The following is a 19,526-nucleotide window of genomic DNA, read 5'->3' on the forward strand; positions in this document are numbered from 1 at the left end:
CCGCTGTCCCATCCTTTGTTCATCACGCCCATCCCCATTCCTGCGGCTGCCTTGTGTGTACCTAAGTGTGTCTCTCTGGTTGTTTGTTGTCGCGTATTGTGAAAAGCGCCTGCCAAATAATCTCAAAGGGCCCTGCGATGGGGGAGGGAGGGGAAACGGACACGACACCGGTTCAAGCGACGGCTGTCCTTGTCTTTTGTCTTCTGAGTGTGTCCATTCGCTGCCATAGAGCATGAGGACGAGCGCCTCTCCTCTCTACTCGCCCACCCCCCCCCCCGGCCCCGCCACAGGCCCCATCGCGTGGTGCAAAGCAGTCGTGGACGCGAGTCACAGCAATGCGCCTACGCAGTCATCCGAGCACAGCCTCGGCATACAACACTACCCACCCCCGCCTCGCAGCCGCACCCGTCCTGCCGGGTGGCATACGCTCGAGTCACGCGGGCACGCTGCCCATCACACGGATAGCGCACGTGTGTGCAGTGCTGCAGGCCGCTCCGACACCATGCTGTCCACGATCTGGCCGCCGAGGCCCGTAGCGATGCACCCCTCTGGCCTCCCTAGGCCGGAGCCCCTTGACCCTGTCACCACCAGTCGTGACTCGGCATGGGCAGAGAGGAAGGGGGGTACGGAGCTCTGAGATACCATGCACTGATGTTCCTCCCCTCCTCCCCTCTCTCTCTTCCATCAATGCCACGCAACGCAACCCAACCAAAGTTTTTAGACATGCACACTCCATGTTGATCATCCTACAGGGCTGTGCTTGTGTGGCGGGGGGGAGGGGGAGGAAGGAGGGGGGTCTGTGCCTTCTCGCTTGTATCGACTGAATGGTACACACTGTTCGAACGCCCTCACTCTGCCGTCAGCGTTTCCCTTTCCTCCCCCCCCCTCCCCAACCGTACTTGCTTGTCGGCTCCCTGCTGCCTCTCTCGGTGATAACTACGAGATGACCACGAAGACAGCGGTGCCTCTTTGGACTCTCTCTTCCTCTTTTTTTTTCTGTTACTCCGTGGGAGTATTTGCTTGTTTGTACGCCTCCCACGAAGAGTGGATGGGAGGGCGGGAATACTACTCAGGAGCATCACCCGCTCCCTGTGTGTGCCCTGCCGGAGGCTCTCTTCTCTGCCTTTCGATGGAGGAGAGGGGTGTTTTGAGGTGGTTTCTTCGGTGTGTGGGCTCGTAAACTTATCTGCACACACACACACACACACACACAAGCACCTGCTGTACCGCTCTTGCAGGAACTGTTTCGTCGGTGAGGCGCCTCTGCGCACGTGGCGAGAGAGAGAGACGGGAATGCCATTGGCTCCCCGTACACACTTGCCCTGGCAGCACTGCTCTCTGCATGTGGTCCTGATTATCAGTGTAGCATGTCCCGAGATGGCCACAGCTGTTCAGCTGTACTCTCCTCAACAGACACGCGCGTCCTTGGACTTTGTCCTCTCTTCTCCACTTGCCTCCCTCCTCGATCATGTCGCCGTCCGCCTCGTTAGTCGTTTCTCCGGCGCTAATCTATTTTTTCGTCTACGCATCGTCTTCGTCGTGCAGCAGGGTCCACAGAGCCGCTGAGCAATTCTGCTATATAGAGCACACACGCACGCATTCAACTACTCGCACATAGACCACTCCAAGCACTGGGCTCCAGGTGTGTCGGCCACCACCCACCACCACCGCGACAGAGCCTCTCTCTCTCGCGTATTGTACTTCCCTCTTCCCCACCCACACCTCCGAGGAGCCAACGCACCACAGAAGGTCGCCTGCTCACACGCAGTTCCGAGAGACTCTAGACGCACACCAACGCTCATCTCCTCTTGTTCCTCGCACCGCTACCACACCGATTAGATACATAGACGCTCGTTTCGCTCACAGGCTCACCAAGCGAGGAAAACAAAAGGGACTCAGCGCGTTCAGCTTTCACGAAGTGGGGCGCCTTTTTTCATCTTCTTCCACATCCGTCCAGTAGTCTTCAAGTCAGCTGCGCGCCCCCGTGCGTTTTGTGCTTGTGCTTTGGACATGCAATGGACGCAGCAAGGGCAGGAGGTGGCCACTTCGCCCGCGGTCCCGTCAGTGCGGGCGTCAGGTACGCGGAGTACTGGCAAGAGCTGATGGCAACCGCCGAGCACGCAGGGCAGACTATTCATGCAGATGACTCACATGAGCCTGTGCCTGCCGCAAAAAGCCCCACACCAACCCCACCCCCATCGGGACACGCGCCGCCAAGCCCTCTGGCAGCAGCCAGTGCGTACCGTCTCAACCTCGCCCTCACGCCTAACCCTCACAAGGTGAGGCAATCACCTCCACCGTATGAGCAGCAGCAGCAGCAGCCACTACACGTGACGATCATGTCTAAGCATGTAGGAGAGGGAGAGGGAGAGGAGTGCATCGAGAAGTCGATGCGGAGGTGCAAGGAAGTCTCTGCTCCAGCCGAGAAGTTGACCTGCAAATCTTCAAGTGCGCGAAAGTCCTCGCCACCCGCGGTGTGCGCTGGGCCCTGGGTCCCTTCGCCATCAGTACTCGGCATTGCGACCCGCCTTAGCGATGATGAGGCTGGTACGGTCCAGGTGACAGACTCGATACATGGGCAACGGGTGCGCGTCACAGTGAGAGGAGGTACTCATACTTCGGAGAACATCTTCGGCGATCAGAGAGACTTACCTGCCCCATCAGGCGACAAAGACCTTGTGGATTCGCCTCACCGACACTACTCCGCATCAGATAACACCTCAGCTCAGCACGCATTCTCGCTCGCCGCAGGAGCAGCATCAGTAGATTCCGCGTACGCCTATACGCCGGATGACCTCGTCGTGAAGGCTGCTCAGTGCTATGAGCAGTGGCGGCGGTGCGTCATGGAAGGCAACACCGACGCCTACGACAGTGACGACTCGGCATGGGAATGCCACTTCAGCGACGGAAACAGCTCTATGGCAGGGGATGACGAGGCTGGAGGGGCTGTAGCTGCAATCCGCCTCACTGACGGCCCTGCCCGCGAGAGCACAGAGCCGCCTTGTGCCGCAGCACGGAACCACACATCCAGTGCTCTACCACACACGCCGACGGACGATAGGCGCAGTGTGCTCAGCTCGGACCGGAGCGATACCCTTCCTGATTCGAGCCCGCTGTGCTCCTCCGCATACACGCGAAGAAAGCGAACCCCCTCTCCGACCGCTCGCACCCACAGCCGTTTGCACAGCGCTGAGGCAACAACACACGGCTTAACGAGCGGGAGGCGAGACCGAGACGGTGACACGGACTCAACCATCACACCGGCAGCGGCGCTGCCGTCGCTGTTCACATGGACGCACGCATCACCAGTCGCGAAGTACCCCTCCTTGCACGTCGCCCCGGTGGCTCCCACCGTCTTTTGCCGCTTCTGTGCGCAGGAGGAAAAAGTAGTGGAACGGCTGAGTGGCGAAACTGTGGAGAAGATGCGCGTAGAAAGGCAAGGGACTCACTCGCATAGCGCGCCGCTGCCTCCACCACAGCAGCAGTGCTACCAGCATCCTTCGATCCAGACGCCCCACTGCCTTCATCAAGAGGCCGGAGTGCATCCAGGAGCGGCTACGACCGCAGCCCGCTCCGAGTCAACGCACTGGCGATACATGAGCAAGGATATACGCACTGTTAATGGCGCCGCGGGATCGCTCCAGAGCTCCTCCATAGCAGAGGCGGACGCGGTGCCGCTCAGCTTTGTGTACCGCCGCCTCTTCACCGACGAGAGTGAGGACGGTGACGGCGGCGTCAAAGTTCGGCTTGGCTTTGCTGACGCACGTCGTCGCGAGAGTAGTGGCGCGGCGAACTCGGATGGCGCGCTCGTGCCCGCACCTTCTTCTGAGAAGGAACATGGGCAGTTGCCGTCAGATTCATTGGGTGTCTCCTCCGCGTCTCAGCGCGAGGTGGCGAGGATGACGAGCAGTGATCCTGCCCACAACCTAACCGCGTTAACTGAAGTCAATCATCTTCACGAGACCCTGATTGAGCTCAGCAGCTGCTGCAGTGAGGACGAAGACAACAATAACCCGGTGGTTGAGGGAGAAGGCGTCGACGACGAGATCGCGTCACAAGCCGAATCCACCCTTCCCCAAAGAGAACGCACTTCTTTGCACGGTACAGCACTGCCCAGTGGAAGTCAGTGCGCCCTGGTCTTACCAAGCCCTTCCCACCCCTCCTTAAGGCCTTCGGTGGAGCCCGCCAAAAGCGAAACTCAGCATCGCGCAGCGTTGACTGGGAGCGGGGCGCATACTACTCCAGTCGTCGCGGCGAAACCCTTGCTATGCCGTGACCACCCTCTGTGGCGTAAGCACCACGCCTCTGTGTCAATGCTGTATGCGTCGCGCCTGCTGCCCAGTGAGCAGGCCAATGATGAACTGCAGCTCTTTCTCTGCTGGGCGCAGGAGAAGGCGGAGCGACAACGTCGATGGCGGCAGCACCATCACCACGGTGACACCGATGGATCTTCGGAGACAGTCCTCGAGGCGAGCGAGCTCGGGGCCTCTCCGCCTGTATCGTGCGTGGTGTCCGGGGTGCACAAGGTAGCCTACTCCACAGCACGACGTGGCAAGTGTATCTGCGCACCTTCGTTGCAGGTGCAGCGAAGTGGTCTCAGCGGTAGCAACGAACGAGAAGCCGCCACAGGTGTTTTGCCGGTAGAATTCGCCTCTGCACAAGCCACATCCCCATCCTCTCAGCAGACACCTTACTTACTACGCCCAGCAGTATATGTAGCTTCTCCCCTGTTAAGCAGGGAAGAGGCAAGGTCGTCATCACCACCTGAAGAAAGGCAGTGGACCATCACGCCGTCTGCCGCGCCGTCGCGCTTTGTAGAATGGATTGCGACGGAGGTGGACCCCTACGAGAGTCTCCTCCTCTCTCCTCTGTAAAGGTGTCTTCCTCTCTCCCCCAATGAAACCGTCGCGCATGGTGCCAAAGGATGCAGAAATGCAAGAGAAGGGTCGGTGGGCAATGAGCAACGCGAGTCGGCAGAGGGCACTTGTTCCCTTGCCGTCGTGCAGCTCGATTGCCTGTATTTTCTCTATTCATCATTATTCCCCCGAGTCGCAGGTGCTGTCAATGGAGTGCATTACGCTGCTGCAGAAAGCGAGACAGACACACACGTGTGTGTGTGGGGGGAGGGGGGGAGAGCACATGATTAAGTGCGGCTGCAGGCGATCCCTCTGCCTCTCTCCCTTTCGGGAAGCTGTCCGTGGCCCTCAGGCATATCAATACGCTGGCGAAGGAGGCGAAAGAGAAACCCACGTCAGCAGCAGCTTAATGCCGGCACACGCACACGTGTACGCTTCGCCATACACCTGCCTCTTTTCGTCTCCCCCTCCCACCCCTCTTTCGACTTGTTCTCCTACGGTGCCGTTGTCCTGTGCAATTTTATGCGCCCGCAGGGCGCAGTGGCTCAACCAGCCACGACTCTGTCTTTCGCGCTGTGGACGCAGAGCCATCGCACAGGCGAGCAAAGGGCAGATGGAGCTGGGGAAGGAGGCACCAGCTGCGGGCGTGCGTGCGCAGTCCTCAAATGGATTCTGCGGCGGTAGGAAGTCAGGTACGCAAAACAGAAACAATAAGGAACGAAGCGCTTGAACGCGCGCACCACCACCCGCACAGCAGCAAGTCGTGATCTGCGTGTGTTTCTCTCTGTGCTTATGTGTAACCATTCCTGCGTAGAAAATGAATAGCTGGCAGGGTAGGTGAATGGGGGCCGGAAGAGGGGAGGCGAAACATAAAGTCGCGCTCTCTCGCGCTCTCTTTTTCGGACATGCCTGCGGATGGTCTTTGTGTTCACCACCGCTGAGGGAAACCTCGGCCCACCTTCAATGAGGGAAAACAAACAAAAAAGGCATCCCAACCGCGATCCTCTTCATCTTCTTCCTCGCCTCCCTCGCCTCCCTGTATGTCCCATAATGGTCACTGCATCGGAGAAAACGAAACAGCAGGCGCATTCCTTCTCCTCAGCATCGGCTTGAGCAACTCTTTTCTCGTGCTGTTGTGCGCGTGCCTTGCGATGCTTCATCGGCTGGAAAGTTGTAGCCACACGAACACGCAGAGGGACAGAAAGACACATTCAAGGCGACCAAATTGGCAAAGAATGAGCACCGCCTCGGCATAAGAAAAGACAAACGCCCAGTCAGCTCTCTCGGGTGATGGGCTACCACCGCTGCAGTCCGTGCAACTGCAGTGGGTCTATGAGCGAATCAGAAAAGCGATAAATTCACGCGAGCACACGTGCCCAGGCGCACGCTCGCTTGCGTCACTGTCTGGTCTCTGTGTCCGTGGGTACTCGCGAAGCGTATCGCACGTATGGCGGTGTGCTCATCGTGCCTCTCTCCTCTTTTCTTCATCCGCCCATCATTCCATTACTACACACCGGTCGCAAATCCTTCCCGTTTGCCAGTGACACCACTCAGTCATACCGACGTCCGCTCGCCATGTGTAGCAGTACCGTCCCCTCTCCTCAGGTTCTGCATTCGCCAGTCACAGCCTCTTTCCCTGTGCCTCGAGTGATCAACCTCACAGGCACACTCGCAGCTCAAGTGCCAGCCGCCTCAGCCGCAGTGCAGGCGAGTGGAAGGATGCGAATCTCACCCGTGGCTGCGTGGAGCTGGTCACCACCGACGATACCGCCCCGCCTCCGAACACCCCACCAAAGAAGCACGCAAACAAACACCGCCCGCCGCCCTTCACCCCCCCCCCCTTCCTCTGCAGTTGTGTTTGTTTTCGGCTCGGTCGTGCGCATAATCGCTCATCTGCGTCGCCGCCTGCCAGGAGCACCGCACATCTTTCACCCTCCCCCCCCTCGTGGCCCTCTTGCGCGCGTATTGCCACCACCTCCCATCCACGAACGGACCATTTCGCCTGCTTGCTGCAGTGAAAGTCAACAACGACAGCTCTGCTGCCTCTGTGGAGCTCATGGGTGCACACTACGGCTCCACTGGCGTCAACATACGCATGCAGTGCAGGGCCTTCTACGAGGAGCGCCAGGATTTGCGCCCCACTCCTCTACACTGCAACCACCTTCGCTGGGAAGGGCGCTCAGGAGAGCTGCAGATTCAGCTTCGGTACCCCCGCATTGCATGTGGCTTACAGGTGGCTTGCTGTGTGGGTACTGACTCCTTGTAGCGAGCGCTCTCACAACCTCGCTCATGGCGATCATTATGGTCATCGGTTTTCTCCCCTGCTGATGGCGAGAGCGCCAAAGCGCCCCAAGTTCCTTCGCATCGGTGTAGAGTTGTACGACACGCTTATCGGATCGGGTGGATCATAGAGGGCTTACCGGGCAGCCTTCCCCCCCCCCCCCCACACACACACACGATGTGTTTTCGTGTCTCTTGTTACCGATCTTCGTGACCGGATCAGTGGGGTGCAGAGGCGGTTATACTGGGGGAGCGTCAATACGGTAGCTGATGGCGAAGGGCGCATGCACCGCGAGACCCAGGGAGGTGTGCTTGAACAGGTGTATGCTGCAGAACAGCGTGTAGCGGCAAGTCACGGTGTGCTCGCAGCGCGGCGAACCGCCACACAGTCCTCTTTTTTCTCGTTGTTCGCTTGGAAATAGAAACAGCGAGGTTTCTATCCTGTAACAACCTGTGTTAGTGTATGTTTTCCCATCATTCTCATCTTGCTCTGTGCCTCCCCCTCCCCCCCCCTCCCTCACTTCCCTCTCTTTCTCTCTCGCTTTTCGGGCTTCTTCGCAATGACTTCCGCGTCTTGCTCCCTTCATTGCTGCTCTGTCTCTGTGAGCAGACTCCTTTCTCCCACCCTCTCCCTCTCCCTCTTCACCTCCCGCATCCGTCATGCCCATACACACCTGCCCGTGTTCCTGCGAATGATTCGCCTCTTCTAATGGGTGCTCGTGCTCAACGTCAGCGGACGGTCTGTACAGCGAGACGCTTCTTTTCTGCTTGTGGCCGCTGATATGGAACTCGTGCGCGCTGCACTTTCCTCTCTCTCTCTCTCTTGGCGTCTTCATCATCCTCTTTCTACTGTGCGTGTCTGTGTGTGTAGGTGGGTGTGTGTGTCCTTGCCTGGGGATGCGCTTCCCGCTTTGAAGAAAAAAAAAGAAGTGACGACGTACCAGCCTCATCGAGGTTCATGCAGGCAAAGCGCGACTGTGCAAGTATCTGCGTGCTGCGAAGCAACTGTACCACGAGCACATGACTTCCTACATGGGCGCTTGGTTAGTGGGCGCTGGTGATGCAGCAAGAGATGGTTAGCCCGCCGAGCGTGCGCCGCCGTATTCTCGCCTCCTCATGCGCGCATTCCCCTTCTCCTCAGTGGTACGCCTCTCCTCTACAACCGTCCTGCTTCTGGGCAGCTCATCTATGCCCTTCCTTTCGTTTCCACCAGAAGTGAGCGACCTTGGGGTTTCTGGTTCCTTTCCCCTCCGGTCGACGAGGTCGTCAGCTCCCTTCAGCAACAAGTAGTGAAGATGGGCCCCCTCACCCTCGAGCAAGCGCTGGGCGTGATGCAACACTAACATCAAAAAGCGTGCATGCCCCTCGGCTAAGGACCGATGAGGTGGGTGACGCCGTCTCTTACCTCGCCTGTCAGGCCAAGAGTACGCTGCATCCATAGAAGCTGCAGCACGAGCGTACTCAGGCAATTTGGGGGTGTGAGCAGAGCGATCTGATCAGCGACGACAGGCGCAAAGGGTGCAACATGCTTGTAAAGAGCAAAGCCCCTTCCCTTAGTTACTCCTCTCGTGCATCTTTGCCTTCTTTACCTGAAGGACAAGGAGCGAGACGCGGCCAACCTCGCTGGGCTGTGGTGGTCGTGGTGCAGCCCAGGGAAGAAAGAAGGCGACTCGGCAGAACTCGCAAACTTTCGAGTTTGTGTCTTTCCAGGAGACTAAGAGGGGGCCTTTGGTGGGCTCGTCGAGAGGCTTCCAGTGCTCCTCTGTCCACCTGCAACGAAAGGGGCGTACCTCAACCATCTGCTGCGTGATGTGTCGAGAGCGCAGGGCGGCGTACTCAAAGGTCGCTTCTAGCGAGGACGTCTTTCAGGGTTTCTTCCGCTACCCTGCAGAGTGGAGCTGCTTTGATGGCGGCTCCCTACGTCGTCGCAATCTGCAACGCCAACGGTGAGCAGATTGATGCCGCGGATATGGCGAATACCGAAGCTTGAATCATGGAGCTCGTGCCATCGGTGACCGATTTCGCAAAGAGCCCGAGATGCCAAGGCCGTGGTCGAGACAACGCTCAGGGTGGGCAGAGTCGGCAATGGTGGGCGTGGCAGCCAAACACCCTGGAACCGCAGCGGAGGCGAGGCTGCTGATGTGAGTCCTCCAAGACGAAGGCACCGCTCCTTGCATCAAGAACACTGCGATCCCTCGTGAGCGAAGAGGTGGATGCACGACCGCGATTTACCGTGAAGGTGAAGGCAACCCCCTCGCCGAATGTGCTGCGACAGAAACTGTGTGGAAAGGGGGGGGGAAGTTTCACTACAGGTAAAGTCAACAAAGATGGACTCTACTCTGCCAGCCCTACTTGCCGCCGCGCTCTGTTTCGACTGTGTTGTAACTCAAGCGCCGCGCACAGCAGCGGACACCTATCGGTTTCTCCCGGCTCCTACGCCACCACTGGATATCCCTGGCGTCGCTGAGGAGGGTGAGCAGGAGGGAGGGGGGGGAGCTCTGGAGTTGCGCCTCTCTGCCGCAAACGCTCGCTGCGCATTGGACAGATCTCACAGTGGTGCTCTGCAGAGATGCCCGCCAGGAACGTGGCGGTGGTGACGGGAGGCTTTTGTTGCTGCTCGGCTTGTCGCGTGGTTTTTTTTTTGCGCTAGCTAGTCTAGTCGCGTGTGTGTGTGTGTGGTGTGCCGAGTCGATCGCTAGACGACTGCGAGTTTTCCTGGCGGAAGTGCACCAGCCTTTACTGCCACGTAGCCAGTTTTGGAGGCAAATCTGGGGACTACTCGAATGGCGCCTTCCACAGGAAGCTGCCGCAAAGACGCCAGCTTTGGAAGGCGGGAGCGAAACCGATAGCAGAAGAATTGACGAGTTTCCCCGCAAGGTCATGTGAGCAGAGGAGACGCTCTTGCAGGTCGCAGCCTCTATTACGTGTGAAAGGCAACCTTTCTGGCGGCATTGGATGACGGAGTCGACAAGGCGTTCACCACATGAGCGGTGGTGAATCGAGTCGATCGTCCAGGGCTGGATAGAGAAGCCAGGCCATCGGTGTGCAGCAACCATACGCATTTACCAACCTCCGAGACGGGGCCCTTTGGCGGGCCGCTTTTTTTTTCTCTCTCTCTCTCTTATCCTGACTGCAGACGACGCAGGGCTACCCGCGACAACATAGCAGAGGTACACCTGTGCTCGGCGTCGAGAGCGTAGGGCACGTCTGAGACGGCCAGGGAATCACAACGAAGGACTGGCGCTTTTAACACGAGTGGCAGGGGCAGTGGTGCTGGGGCTTTACTATCAGGGCGAAGAGCTGCAACTTAACATAGTAATCCTCTCCCCTCCCTTCTCTGCCTCTAGGCGAGAATGCCATAGCGGATACAACAACCTCCTGTCAGGGCAATCCACATTCGCAGCCGAAGGAGAGGCACGTGCAGCCCTGATGCCACGCCGTATTTTGACTGAATTGGTCCCCAGGAAGAGGATGTGGTGGTGTCCCCACGGGACTGGTTGATTGACTAGACTTGTCCTCCCCACGTGGCCCAACTGGCTTGGACAACAGTCACCCTCCCGACACACACACACACACGATCCGGCAGCAGCACATCCGTTAGCTGTGCAAGCTGAAAACGATGCGAGCAGCGCTTTTTGGAACTAAACATCGCGTCAGCAGCAGTTACGTTGGTGAGCAGAATGCACAGGACCAGAGGCTGCAAGTGGTCCAAGCGCGCGAAGGCGGGATCCAACATCAAGACGGCCCTCCTCAATCTTCAGCTCTGCACAAACGTGCGCGAGAGAATCGATGTGTCGGCGTATCCACAATGGAGAGCAGCACAATCCGCCACTCACCGATGCGAGGAAGAGCAGCTGTTCAACCCGCCGTCTCACCCTCCCCCCTAATCGACGAGTCCCAGTGCAGACGCGCGAACACCTCGCCGAGAGCCTCATCTCATCTCTTTAGCTAGACATGGGGTGGTTGTTGGCGGCAAGGGCGGGTGATACCGAGCAGCTGATGCCGAGGGACATCAGCTTCAGCGCGTCCCCGGGCCGGGCAGCGCCAACGGTGCGAGTGAGCATGACCGTTCGAGGGGGCAAGGGGTGTGCGGCTCAGAGGTCCATACGCGTTGCTATCCCATCTCCTCTGCGAGGATTCCCTCAGTGTTGTGACAGTTTGTGGAGAGGCGAGGCCTGTGGAAAGTTCTGTTCGCACGACTGGGGCTATTCAAGGACACGGCACGCGCAGCCCTGCGCTTGTCAAACCCTAAAGCGGCGCTCCCGTCGGTGCGCAGGAGGGGGGGCCACGCTGCCGGGCACCCTCCAGAGGCAATTGGGCTATGGCCGCCATCTCACGGCAGAGGTGCTAACCGCGCTGGACAACGCGGGAAATCCCCTCCTCATGCTGAGCACAGCGCCATGAAAGCGCCGCAGGCGTGGAAACTGGGGATACCTTTAGCAGCGCTCTAAGCCGAAATTCGCCGCTTGCATGACAAGCCGCCGGTCCAAATGCCTCCACCCACGAAGTGGCCGTTTAATTGGCAGCACACCGACACCCGTCGACCTCGGCGCCGCTCACCCGTTGCCGGTGGCCCATGAGGTAGACTCGGCGCTATGGCCGTTTTGTGGGCACATTGCAAGCGATGAAGCTCGCAACACTTATGCCGGGGGCGCGTGAGCCGCGCGTTGGCAATGGGCACGCTTGAGGCCGTGCGCCACCGCATACGGGCACAGGTTTCCCAGCGGCCGTACAGGGTGTCATGGAGGTTTTTCTGCCAAAGGTGAAGGGAGGGCTGCGGATGGGCACCGAGCCGAACCTGAACTCTATCATGCGCAAGGAAGAGCTCCCACCATCGACGAACCCCGTGAGGCTAGAGCGCAGACGAGGGATACGGTGCGTTGCGTACATGATCCAAGTACGCTTTGGGGTCTTTTACAATGCCCCTTCGCTCTCCGAAGCGGTTCGTGATTACTTTTTCGGCTGACCTCTTTGAGGGGTATCTGCACCTAAAGACACTGCCAACAAGTGCTCGATGGAGCGTGGTCGTGGGTCATGGTGTCATGAACATCATCGTGGACACTCTGACTGACACGATCACCTTCACTTCTATCGGCAACCTAGTGATTGCCACGAGGGAAGGCTAAGAGCAAGTTCTTCTTTCAGCCGTACGAACAACCCTCACCCATATTCGGCAGGCGAGCTCTGCTGGCATCCCCAGACAGGAGCGGTGCTGCGCGCAACAGGTACAGAGCTGCTGCAGGCGGTACAAGAGGAGCAACCCTCTTCGTGGAGGGAGTCTTTTGTGGGACGGTGGTGAGCAAATTCGAGTTTCAAACTCGAGGCGGCGAGGTCCGCTGACGTCAGCGATGCTCGCCGCAGCATTCGACGACGATGAATCCTGCCAGTCCCTTTCTTTGTTGTTCGTTCACCACTGTTGAGAGCGCATCGTTGTGTCTACCGCCCGATAGATCGGGGCAGAGAACACGGGACTCACGGCTTCCGTACCCGGACCCCTTAAAGTACGAGGCCTCATGCAGGATGGAGGGCTGCCGCCCATTCAGAGCCCCGCGTGATGGCCCGATCGCTTCTGAGACGCGACGTTGGCTACCACGTCGGGGCGTATGTGACTCCCAGTCCGCCTTACGGACGCTTCGGCTGAGGTCTGGGGGGTGCCTGGACTCGCTGGCGCACCGGTGGGGGGGACTGTCGGTGCCACCAAAGGTGGGTGCATGACCTTGAAGGCGAAGACAGCACCCCCATCGCCCAATGAAACCCTTCACGACGAAGCATTCGATGCCCGCGGAACCAGCGGCAGCATTGGAGACCCTCAGGGTGCTTTTCCACCGCTCTCCGGAAGAGGGTCAGGAGCGGGGCTGTGAGGACCCACACCCACAGCGCCATTGTGTGGGCGCAGCAACGACAGAGAGCGGCTACTGCGGGATCGGACGAGGATACGCCTTGGACACTCTGCCTCAGTGTACGCATGCCCCTTTTCCACAAGAAGAGCCCACAGGTGAGATTCTTCTCTACGTGGCAGGTAAAGCCAACCACCACCCCCGATGACCTCTCCCGCAACGTTGAGACTAACGACTCCGCACCGACAACCGAGCCCCTCCCCCCCCCCCCCCCGGGAAGACAACCTCGGACTTCCGAGGTTGCAAAACACCTCTTCATCATCCCCCGTACAAGTCATCTAGCGGACAAGGGAAGCGGAGAGGCTACCGATAGGGGGGGGGGGGCGGTGTATCCCCGAGGCCGCAATGGTCTCATAGTAGCCCACAAATTCATCGCACAACCGAAAGGGGGGCTCAATGGCCCCCAATGTGTGCTACACAAAACGGTGAAGCGACGCGAGACGTATGCGAGTGGCGTTTCTGCTCCACTTGGCACGCCCTTCAGTCTCCTCCTCCCCCCCCCCCCTCCATGTCCCTCAACGCCTTTTCCACTTCCAATCAAGGAAACTGGCAAACGCGCCTCAGCATGGCCTACGCATGATGGTCCCTCCCCGTGAGCACCGCCTCAGCTCGAATTCACATTTCAGACGAAAAGCGAAAGAACAAGCAACTCAATGCGTAACGCGTGCAGGCTTGCCGCCACCACCGCCATCACCCTCTTTCCCTCTCAAAGCATCGAGGTGGTGGGAGAAAGAGCTGACAGGAAGGGAAGTAACCGGCTCCTGCTCTGAACAAGATGCTTTTACCGGCACGTACCCTAATGGTGCCTCTCGGCAACGCCCGAGTATGTTGGCAGGCGCGTGTGCGGACGTGTGGTTCTCCTCTCACTCACCCTTTCCTCTCCCGCTCCCTCCCTTCTCCCTTTACCTCGTTCAACACACTGCAGACATTGCCCTGTGACCGCAGGCTCTGTGGAAGTCATATACAAACGTGAGAAGAAAGGCAGAGCGCCCCACCTCCTCCGACTAGTGTACCGGAGTCTGTCCGAGCCTCCTCAATTGTTGCCTTCGCTTTTCTCTTTTGTGTGTGGCAGGCCCGTGTCTTGTGTCTCGACGCCTCTCGGACGTTTGTGGCCACGCCCTTATCGCCAGGTGTACGTCTCTGTTTGCATCACTGCCGTGCTGCTGCTGTTGTTGTGTGAAGAACAGCGGGCGCGTGGCAGTGCTTCTGCCCGCTCAGGTGCGCTCACCTTTTGGGGGAGTGGCCTCTACCGAATTACTTTGATTCATCACCATCACAACACCGGAGAGGCAATTTTTTCTCCTGCTGGACGTTGGCACATCTTCACAGATTCCACCCACCCTCGCAATGTTCGGCCGCCGTGTCTTTGCAAGCGCGCCGCTCCCGCGTTATATGTGGCCGAAGATGCACATTCAGAACGAGACCCAGGCGCGGCGCACGCTGCCCTCTTTTACTCCTCTTGCCGTGGCAGGCGGAACGCGCAGCATCTTCTGCTCTGGGCTCGCCTTCAACGCGCTCTGCCGCAGCAGTGCGTCGCTTGGTGGAGAAGAGGGTCTAGTGAGCCCGGATGGAAAGCTTGTCTCAGCCGAAGTCGCGGCTGCGTGCGCAGAGTGGTGCGCGCAGGCCCTTCGCACCACCATATTGCCAATACACCACTTAGCAGCCAGCTCTCCGCATTCCAAGTGTCTGACCTGGCAGACAAAAAAAAAAGTGACACTCTAATGTGTGCCCTCATGCATAAGCGGCGGCAAAAGAGCGCACGGCCCCAGAGAAGCGCGTTCCTCCTCGCTGATATAGAGGAAGGCACCTGTGCTTGGGCTCTTCTTCGTGTCTGTGCATGAGGGAGCGCGGTTGAGGCTTTTGTGCGCGTGTGTATCCGGTATCGGCCCTGCCTCTCTTCAGTTTTGACTATTAAGGAGGAGGAGGGGGGGACTCGCATTGGAGGTCTCTTCGCCTGCCCGCTAATCACACAAACGATTTGCGTGGTGTTGTTTGACTTCAAATCTCTGTGTCGTCAGCGTACCGGCCACGGCGCAAGACCCGGGGAGGTTGCGAGGAGGCGAAGCACAAGGGGAGAAAAGAGACGGAGAATAAGGGGTGAGAGACGTCGCGGCGATGGTACGCAGGAGGATGGCCGAGACGAGGAATGCACGGCGTACCGGCAACCCCCTTCAATTATGCATCACCGTGTTACAGCTTCTCACTCGTCACAGGTGTCTGGCCCCTCCATCTCGCTGAAGCCACACCCCGCCCTCCTTAACCATCATCGCCCCTCCCTGCCGCTTATGCTGAACATGCGTGTGTGTGGGTGATTTCTCCCTTCTATGTTTGGGTCACGCACACGGAAAGAAGAGGAGGAGGAGGAGGAGGAGGGGGGGGGGGGTGGAGGAGAGGGGGAGGTGCTGGGCAAGTGGGAATGGAAGAAAACCTGCGCGTCGCAGAGGTGGAACGATGGTCTCGATGCATGCCGTAATGGATAAAGCAGCCCTAGAATACAGCTCCCATCCCTCCGAACCCACTCTTCACTGACCCCATTATGCATGGGTTGCTACCCCCCTTCCCGCGTAGCACAGCACGGCTCCATCTTTAGAGGTAAGAGTTACGTGCACGGCATCAGCTCACCCTTGCCTTTCAGCTTCCCCTCTGCCTTCTCCGCCCTCCACCGTACTCCTCCGTGTCTCTCTACTGTCACACAACTCGGTCGAGAGAAAGTGAAGGAATGAAAGAAAAAGAGAGGTGCGATGCACATTGCTGGCAGCTCCGGCTACTCGCTTGAGCTTTTCAGCAGCCCTCCACAAGCTGGGAAAGCAAATACCTCTGCATCTTCGCTACGCGCGCGCCTCATTTATGCTGTAAGCAGACCTTTAGCCACGGCCAGACCTCCTCCTCCTAGCGGCGCCAGGAGTAACATCGCCAGGACTCTGGTCGAACCGAACTCCAATACCACTTTTGGTGGGAGAAAGCACACGCAGAGACTACCCTGCTCGCAAGACAGGCCGTGGCACCCTCTTGCGCCCCCCTGTGAGTGTGCACCTACACCCCTTGGCGGGGGCCTCCTTGTTGCGCAGTCTGTGTAGAGCGCCACCCGCTTCAGATCCTATGGGCAGAGTGGTTTATCGGTAAGCTTGCTTCCTTTAAAAGCTGTGGAACCGGGGTGCCGCCAGGCGACGCGTGGAGTGGAACAAAGTCCTGAGGAAAGTGAGCAAAGGCCACCTCCTATGCGAAAACGAAGCTACACTGACTGATGAAGGAATGGGAAAGTACCGTGCAGGCTCAGAGACTGAGGTGCGGAGAAAGTGATGACCACAGGTAGGGTGTGAGGAGTGTAATGGGTGGCGCTAGCGAAGCTCGAAACTTGTCTCGTCGCCTTCTCATCTGTGACACCTCCTCCTCCCGCACAGCTGAGGAAAATCAAAAAAAAGAAAGGGAGAGGGACAACTCGAGGCACACTGAGAATGAGGTGTCGCGTCTTCCGCTGGCTCGCCAGATGAAAGGGCCGGTGAGAAACAAGGCACGGGCTCTGACGACAAAGTGACGGATCGAAACAACAACAACGCGAAAGGGGGGGGACATGGTGGGTGTGGGCGTTTTGTTTTATGCCGCACTCCTTTGAAGTTGGTGGCCTTTTGAGGGCAACGGGAGCTTCACCACTTCACCCGACATTAAAGTGGGTGGCGCAGAGGTGTAGATGGACGAGAGGGTAAAGGAGGAAAGTCTCAGTCCCAGCCGGCGGGGGGACCCATAAGGCCCTAAACACAATCCCCACCTCTCTTCGTCCCTGCCGCAGTGTCTCTTCCTCATGTGAAGCTGATTATGCGGGCTCCGCTCTAGCCCCGCATGGTTGTGCTTTGGATGGTCAGCACACACATTAACGGTCAAATGGGCTCTCTCTCCCTCTGCCCCAGCAAACTACTACCCCTTGTCCCCCTATAACTCCCCCACACTCGCCCTCCCCACTTCCCTCTTTCCCTGCGAAGGTGTGTGTGTGTGTTCCATGCCAAGTGCTGCGAGCAGACAGCAAACGACGTAGGCTAACTACGGACTCGCACTGATCCTGCGCGATTCCTCAGCAAGGCACATTGTCGCGTTACTGACGGGAGAAAGATGAACTCATCATCGTTGCTTCTTGATCTTTTCGTTCGGTTCCCTCATCCACTTAGATGGTGCTGCGAGCTGGAGATGCTGCAGTCGTCCCTGCTCGCTAGCGCTCGCTCGCCCTCACTGTCTCAGTTTGTTCCCCTGTTAGATTCTTCACCTGCTCCTCCAGTGTGTGTGTGTGTGTGTGTATGAATGACCCCACCTCACCCCCAGAGAGTCCCACAATACGCGTGAGTGTCGAGCATGAGCCTTATTGGTGCGGATGATGGAGCGAGTAGCTTCGGTCGCTTCTCGTGCCACACTTCACAGAGAGAGCCGCGGGCTCCTTTGATCAGCACCGTGTCTACCGCCTACATAACGTCGCCGAAAAGCTGTCATTTCAACTACCACCGTTTCAACACGTCATTCGTGGGTGCCCGATCAGCTGGGGCCTCCAGCGGCTCTGCAAGGCCTACTCAGTAATCCCACAGTCTGACGTCGCAAATGTCCCCTTCGCCGGAGGCGATGCCCGCTCTCACCTACCTCAGGTGTCGCACGCCTCGCACCAGCAGAGGTTGCTCGATGATGTACCGCCCGCGTAGCGTGCGCTGGCAATGCGCAAAAAAAAAAAAGAAAACACGTGGGCGCCACCGACGTTTCTCTCCCGCGATCGCCTCTTCAATACATCATTTCGCCTCAGCCTCGTGATTCAATTATTTTGCAACTAGGAAGCTGCTCTGCATCTCGGACACAAACCACAAATATCGCGGTGACAGCGCTCACGTTTAACACCTAGTAGCCCGCTTTCCCTCCAGTGTCGTCAGCTTCGACGGCAACCTACAACGCCGGCGACTCTCTTCTACACGTAGCACCCCTTTGCTAGCGCTGCTCGCGACTGCAGCGCCTGTGCCCCTACTGGCTCTTCATGGCCACCATGTGGGCCACGCACGTCGCCGGCCTGTACATCATCGAGATCGCCAATGGGTTCGAGGGGACGTACTGGCTCCAGTACTTCTTCACCACGAGTGCTGATGAGGCGCTGAATCTCCTCGGATATGAGCAGAAGCCTCTGTGGGACACGAATATGCGCTGGGCCATATCCTTCCGGATGTCGACGCTGCGCCTCATCTCCTTCAACTACGACCTGTGGGAGGCCACGCACGCCGCCGCGCGCGCGCGCGAGCGTGCCACGGCGAAGCACGACGCCACCTGCATCGAGTGCGCGCAGCTGCGCGAGCAGAACGCTGCGCTGGCGGCCGCGCTGCCCGCCGAGGCGTCGCGCTGCTACAAGTACCGCACCGAGTACCCGCGCGACCCCGCCGACTACAACTTCGTGAACTACGCCGCCTACACGCTGTTCCCGCCACTGTACCTTGGCGGGCCAATGTCGTCCTTCAACGCGTTCGTGTCGTACATGCGCGTGCCGAGCACGTCGATGCCGCTGCGCAAGATGGTCACGTATGCGTTCGCCATCTTCCGCATCTATGCTACGACGGTGCTGCTTCTACACTTTGTGCACTTGCCAGCCTTAGCGAAGCACTCCTACCTTATCACGGAGATGAGCTTGCAGGAGCAGGCGCACTACTTCTATTATACGCTGGCCTACCTGTGGCTGAAGTTCAACTTCATCTGGAAGTCGTCGCGCCTCTTCGCCATGCTCAGCGGCATCGAAGTTCCGGAGGACATGCGGCGCTGCTTCGCGAACGCGTCCTATACGGTGCGGGAATTCTGGCGGGATTGGCACGCCTCCTTCAACCTGTGGGTCGTGCGGTACATGTACATCCCGATGGGCGGCAGCAGCCGCGTCGCGCTGTCGGTGCTGCCCATCTTCCTGTTCATCGCGTTGTGGCACGACCCGGTGTTGCATCTTGTGAAGTGGGCGCTGTGCATTGCCGTGATGTTCATGGCGGAGGTGGCGGTGAGCGGGTGCTTTGGGTGGGCTGTGGCGGCGTTCCGCCGTGAGATGGCCGCCGTGGCACCGACGGGCGCCGTGAATGATGCCACGCTGGAAAGGGAGAGCCCCATTACCGACCCGGTGCGTCGTCGTCTGCTGGCGCGCCTGGCGAGGTTGTGTGCGCGTCGCTTTAGCCCGCGGGTGCAATCGTTTCTCTATCGCCAACTTCGAGTGGCGGCTGGCATGTCCTCAGCGTTTGGGCTGGCTGTCGCCAACTCGGTGGGCTTCTCGATGCAAAATGGCCTGACAGACTCGAATGGGGGTGCGCAGTCGGCGTATGCCGATGCCGATTTTCTCATAGCAAAGGCACTTATGAGCGTAACACCCACGTTTACCCTCGGTGCAGTGGCCTTTATATATTCGGCTTCCTCCTTGGCAGTGATCGATCGTGAAATGACTCACCAGCAGACATTGTCTCTGAAGCGGTTGTACTGCTTGAAATAGTAGAGGCTCAGTCACGAG

General features: G+C 58.6%; 3 protein-coding genes across 3 annotated transcripts; all 3 read left to right on the plus strand.

The window, feature by feature from the left end:
* Positions 1-2,015: 2,015 nt before the first annotated feature.
* LBRM_19_1540 (conserved hypothetical protein) lies at positions 2,016-4,874 on the plus strand (the record flags this gene model as incomplete). The annotated part of the gene is made up of 1 exon (XM_001564198.1): positions 2,016-4,874. The coding sequence occupies one exon, from the start codon at positions 2,016-2,018 to the stop codon at positions 4,872-4,874; it is 2,859 nt and encodes a 952-aa protein (XP_001564248.1).
* A 9,506-nt stretch (positions 4,875-14,380) lies between these two features.
* LBRM_19_1541 (conserved hypothetical protein) lies at positions 14,381-14,755 on the plus strand (the record flags this gene model as incomplete). Its single annotated transcript, XM_003722934.1, has 1 exon — positions 14,381-14,755. The coding sequence occupies one exon, from the start codon at positions 14,381-14,383 to the stop codon at positions 14,753-14,755; it is 375 nt and encodes a 124-aa protein (XP_003722982.1).
* A 3,280-nt stretch (positions 14,756-18,035) lies between these two features.
* Positions 18,036-19,508, plus strand: LBRM_19_1550 (putative glycerol uptake protein; the record flags this gene model as incomplete). The annotated part of the gene is made up of 1 exon (XM_001564199.1): positions 18,036-19,508. One exon carries the CDS (start codon positions 18,036-18,038, stop codon positions 19,506-19,508), a length of 1,473 nt encoding a protein of 490 aa, XP_001564249.1.
* Positions 19,509-19,526: the final 18 nt, after the last annotated feature.

Source organism: Leishmania braziliensis, chromosome 19 (assembly GCF_000002845.2).
Source record: "Leishmania braziliensis MHOM/BR/75/M2904 complete genome, chromosome 19".
In the NCBI taxonomy this organism is placed as follows: Eukaryota; Euglenozoa; class Kinetoplastea; order Trypanosomatida; family Trypanosomatidae; genus Leishmania; species Leishmania braziliensis.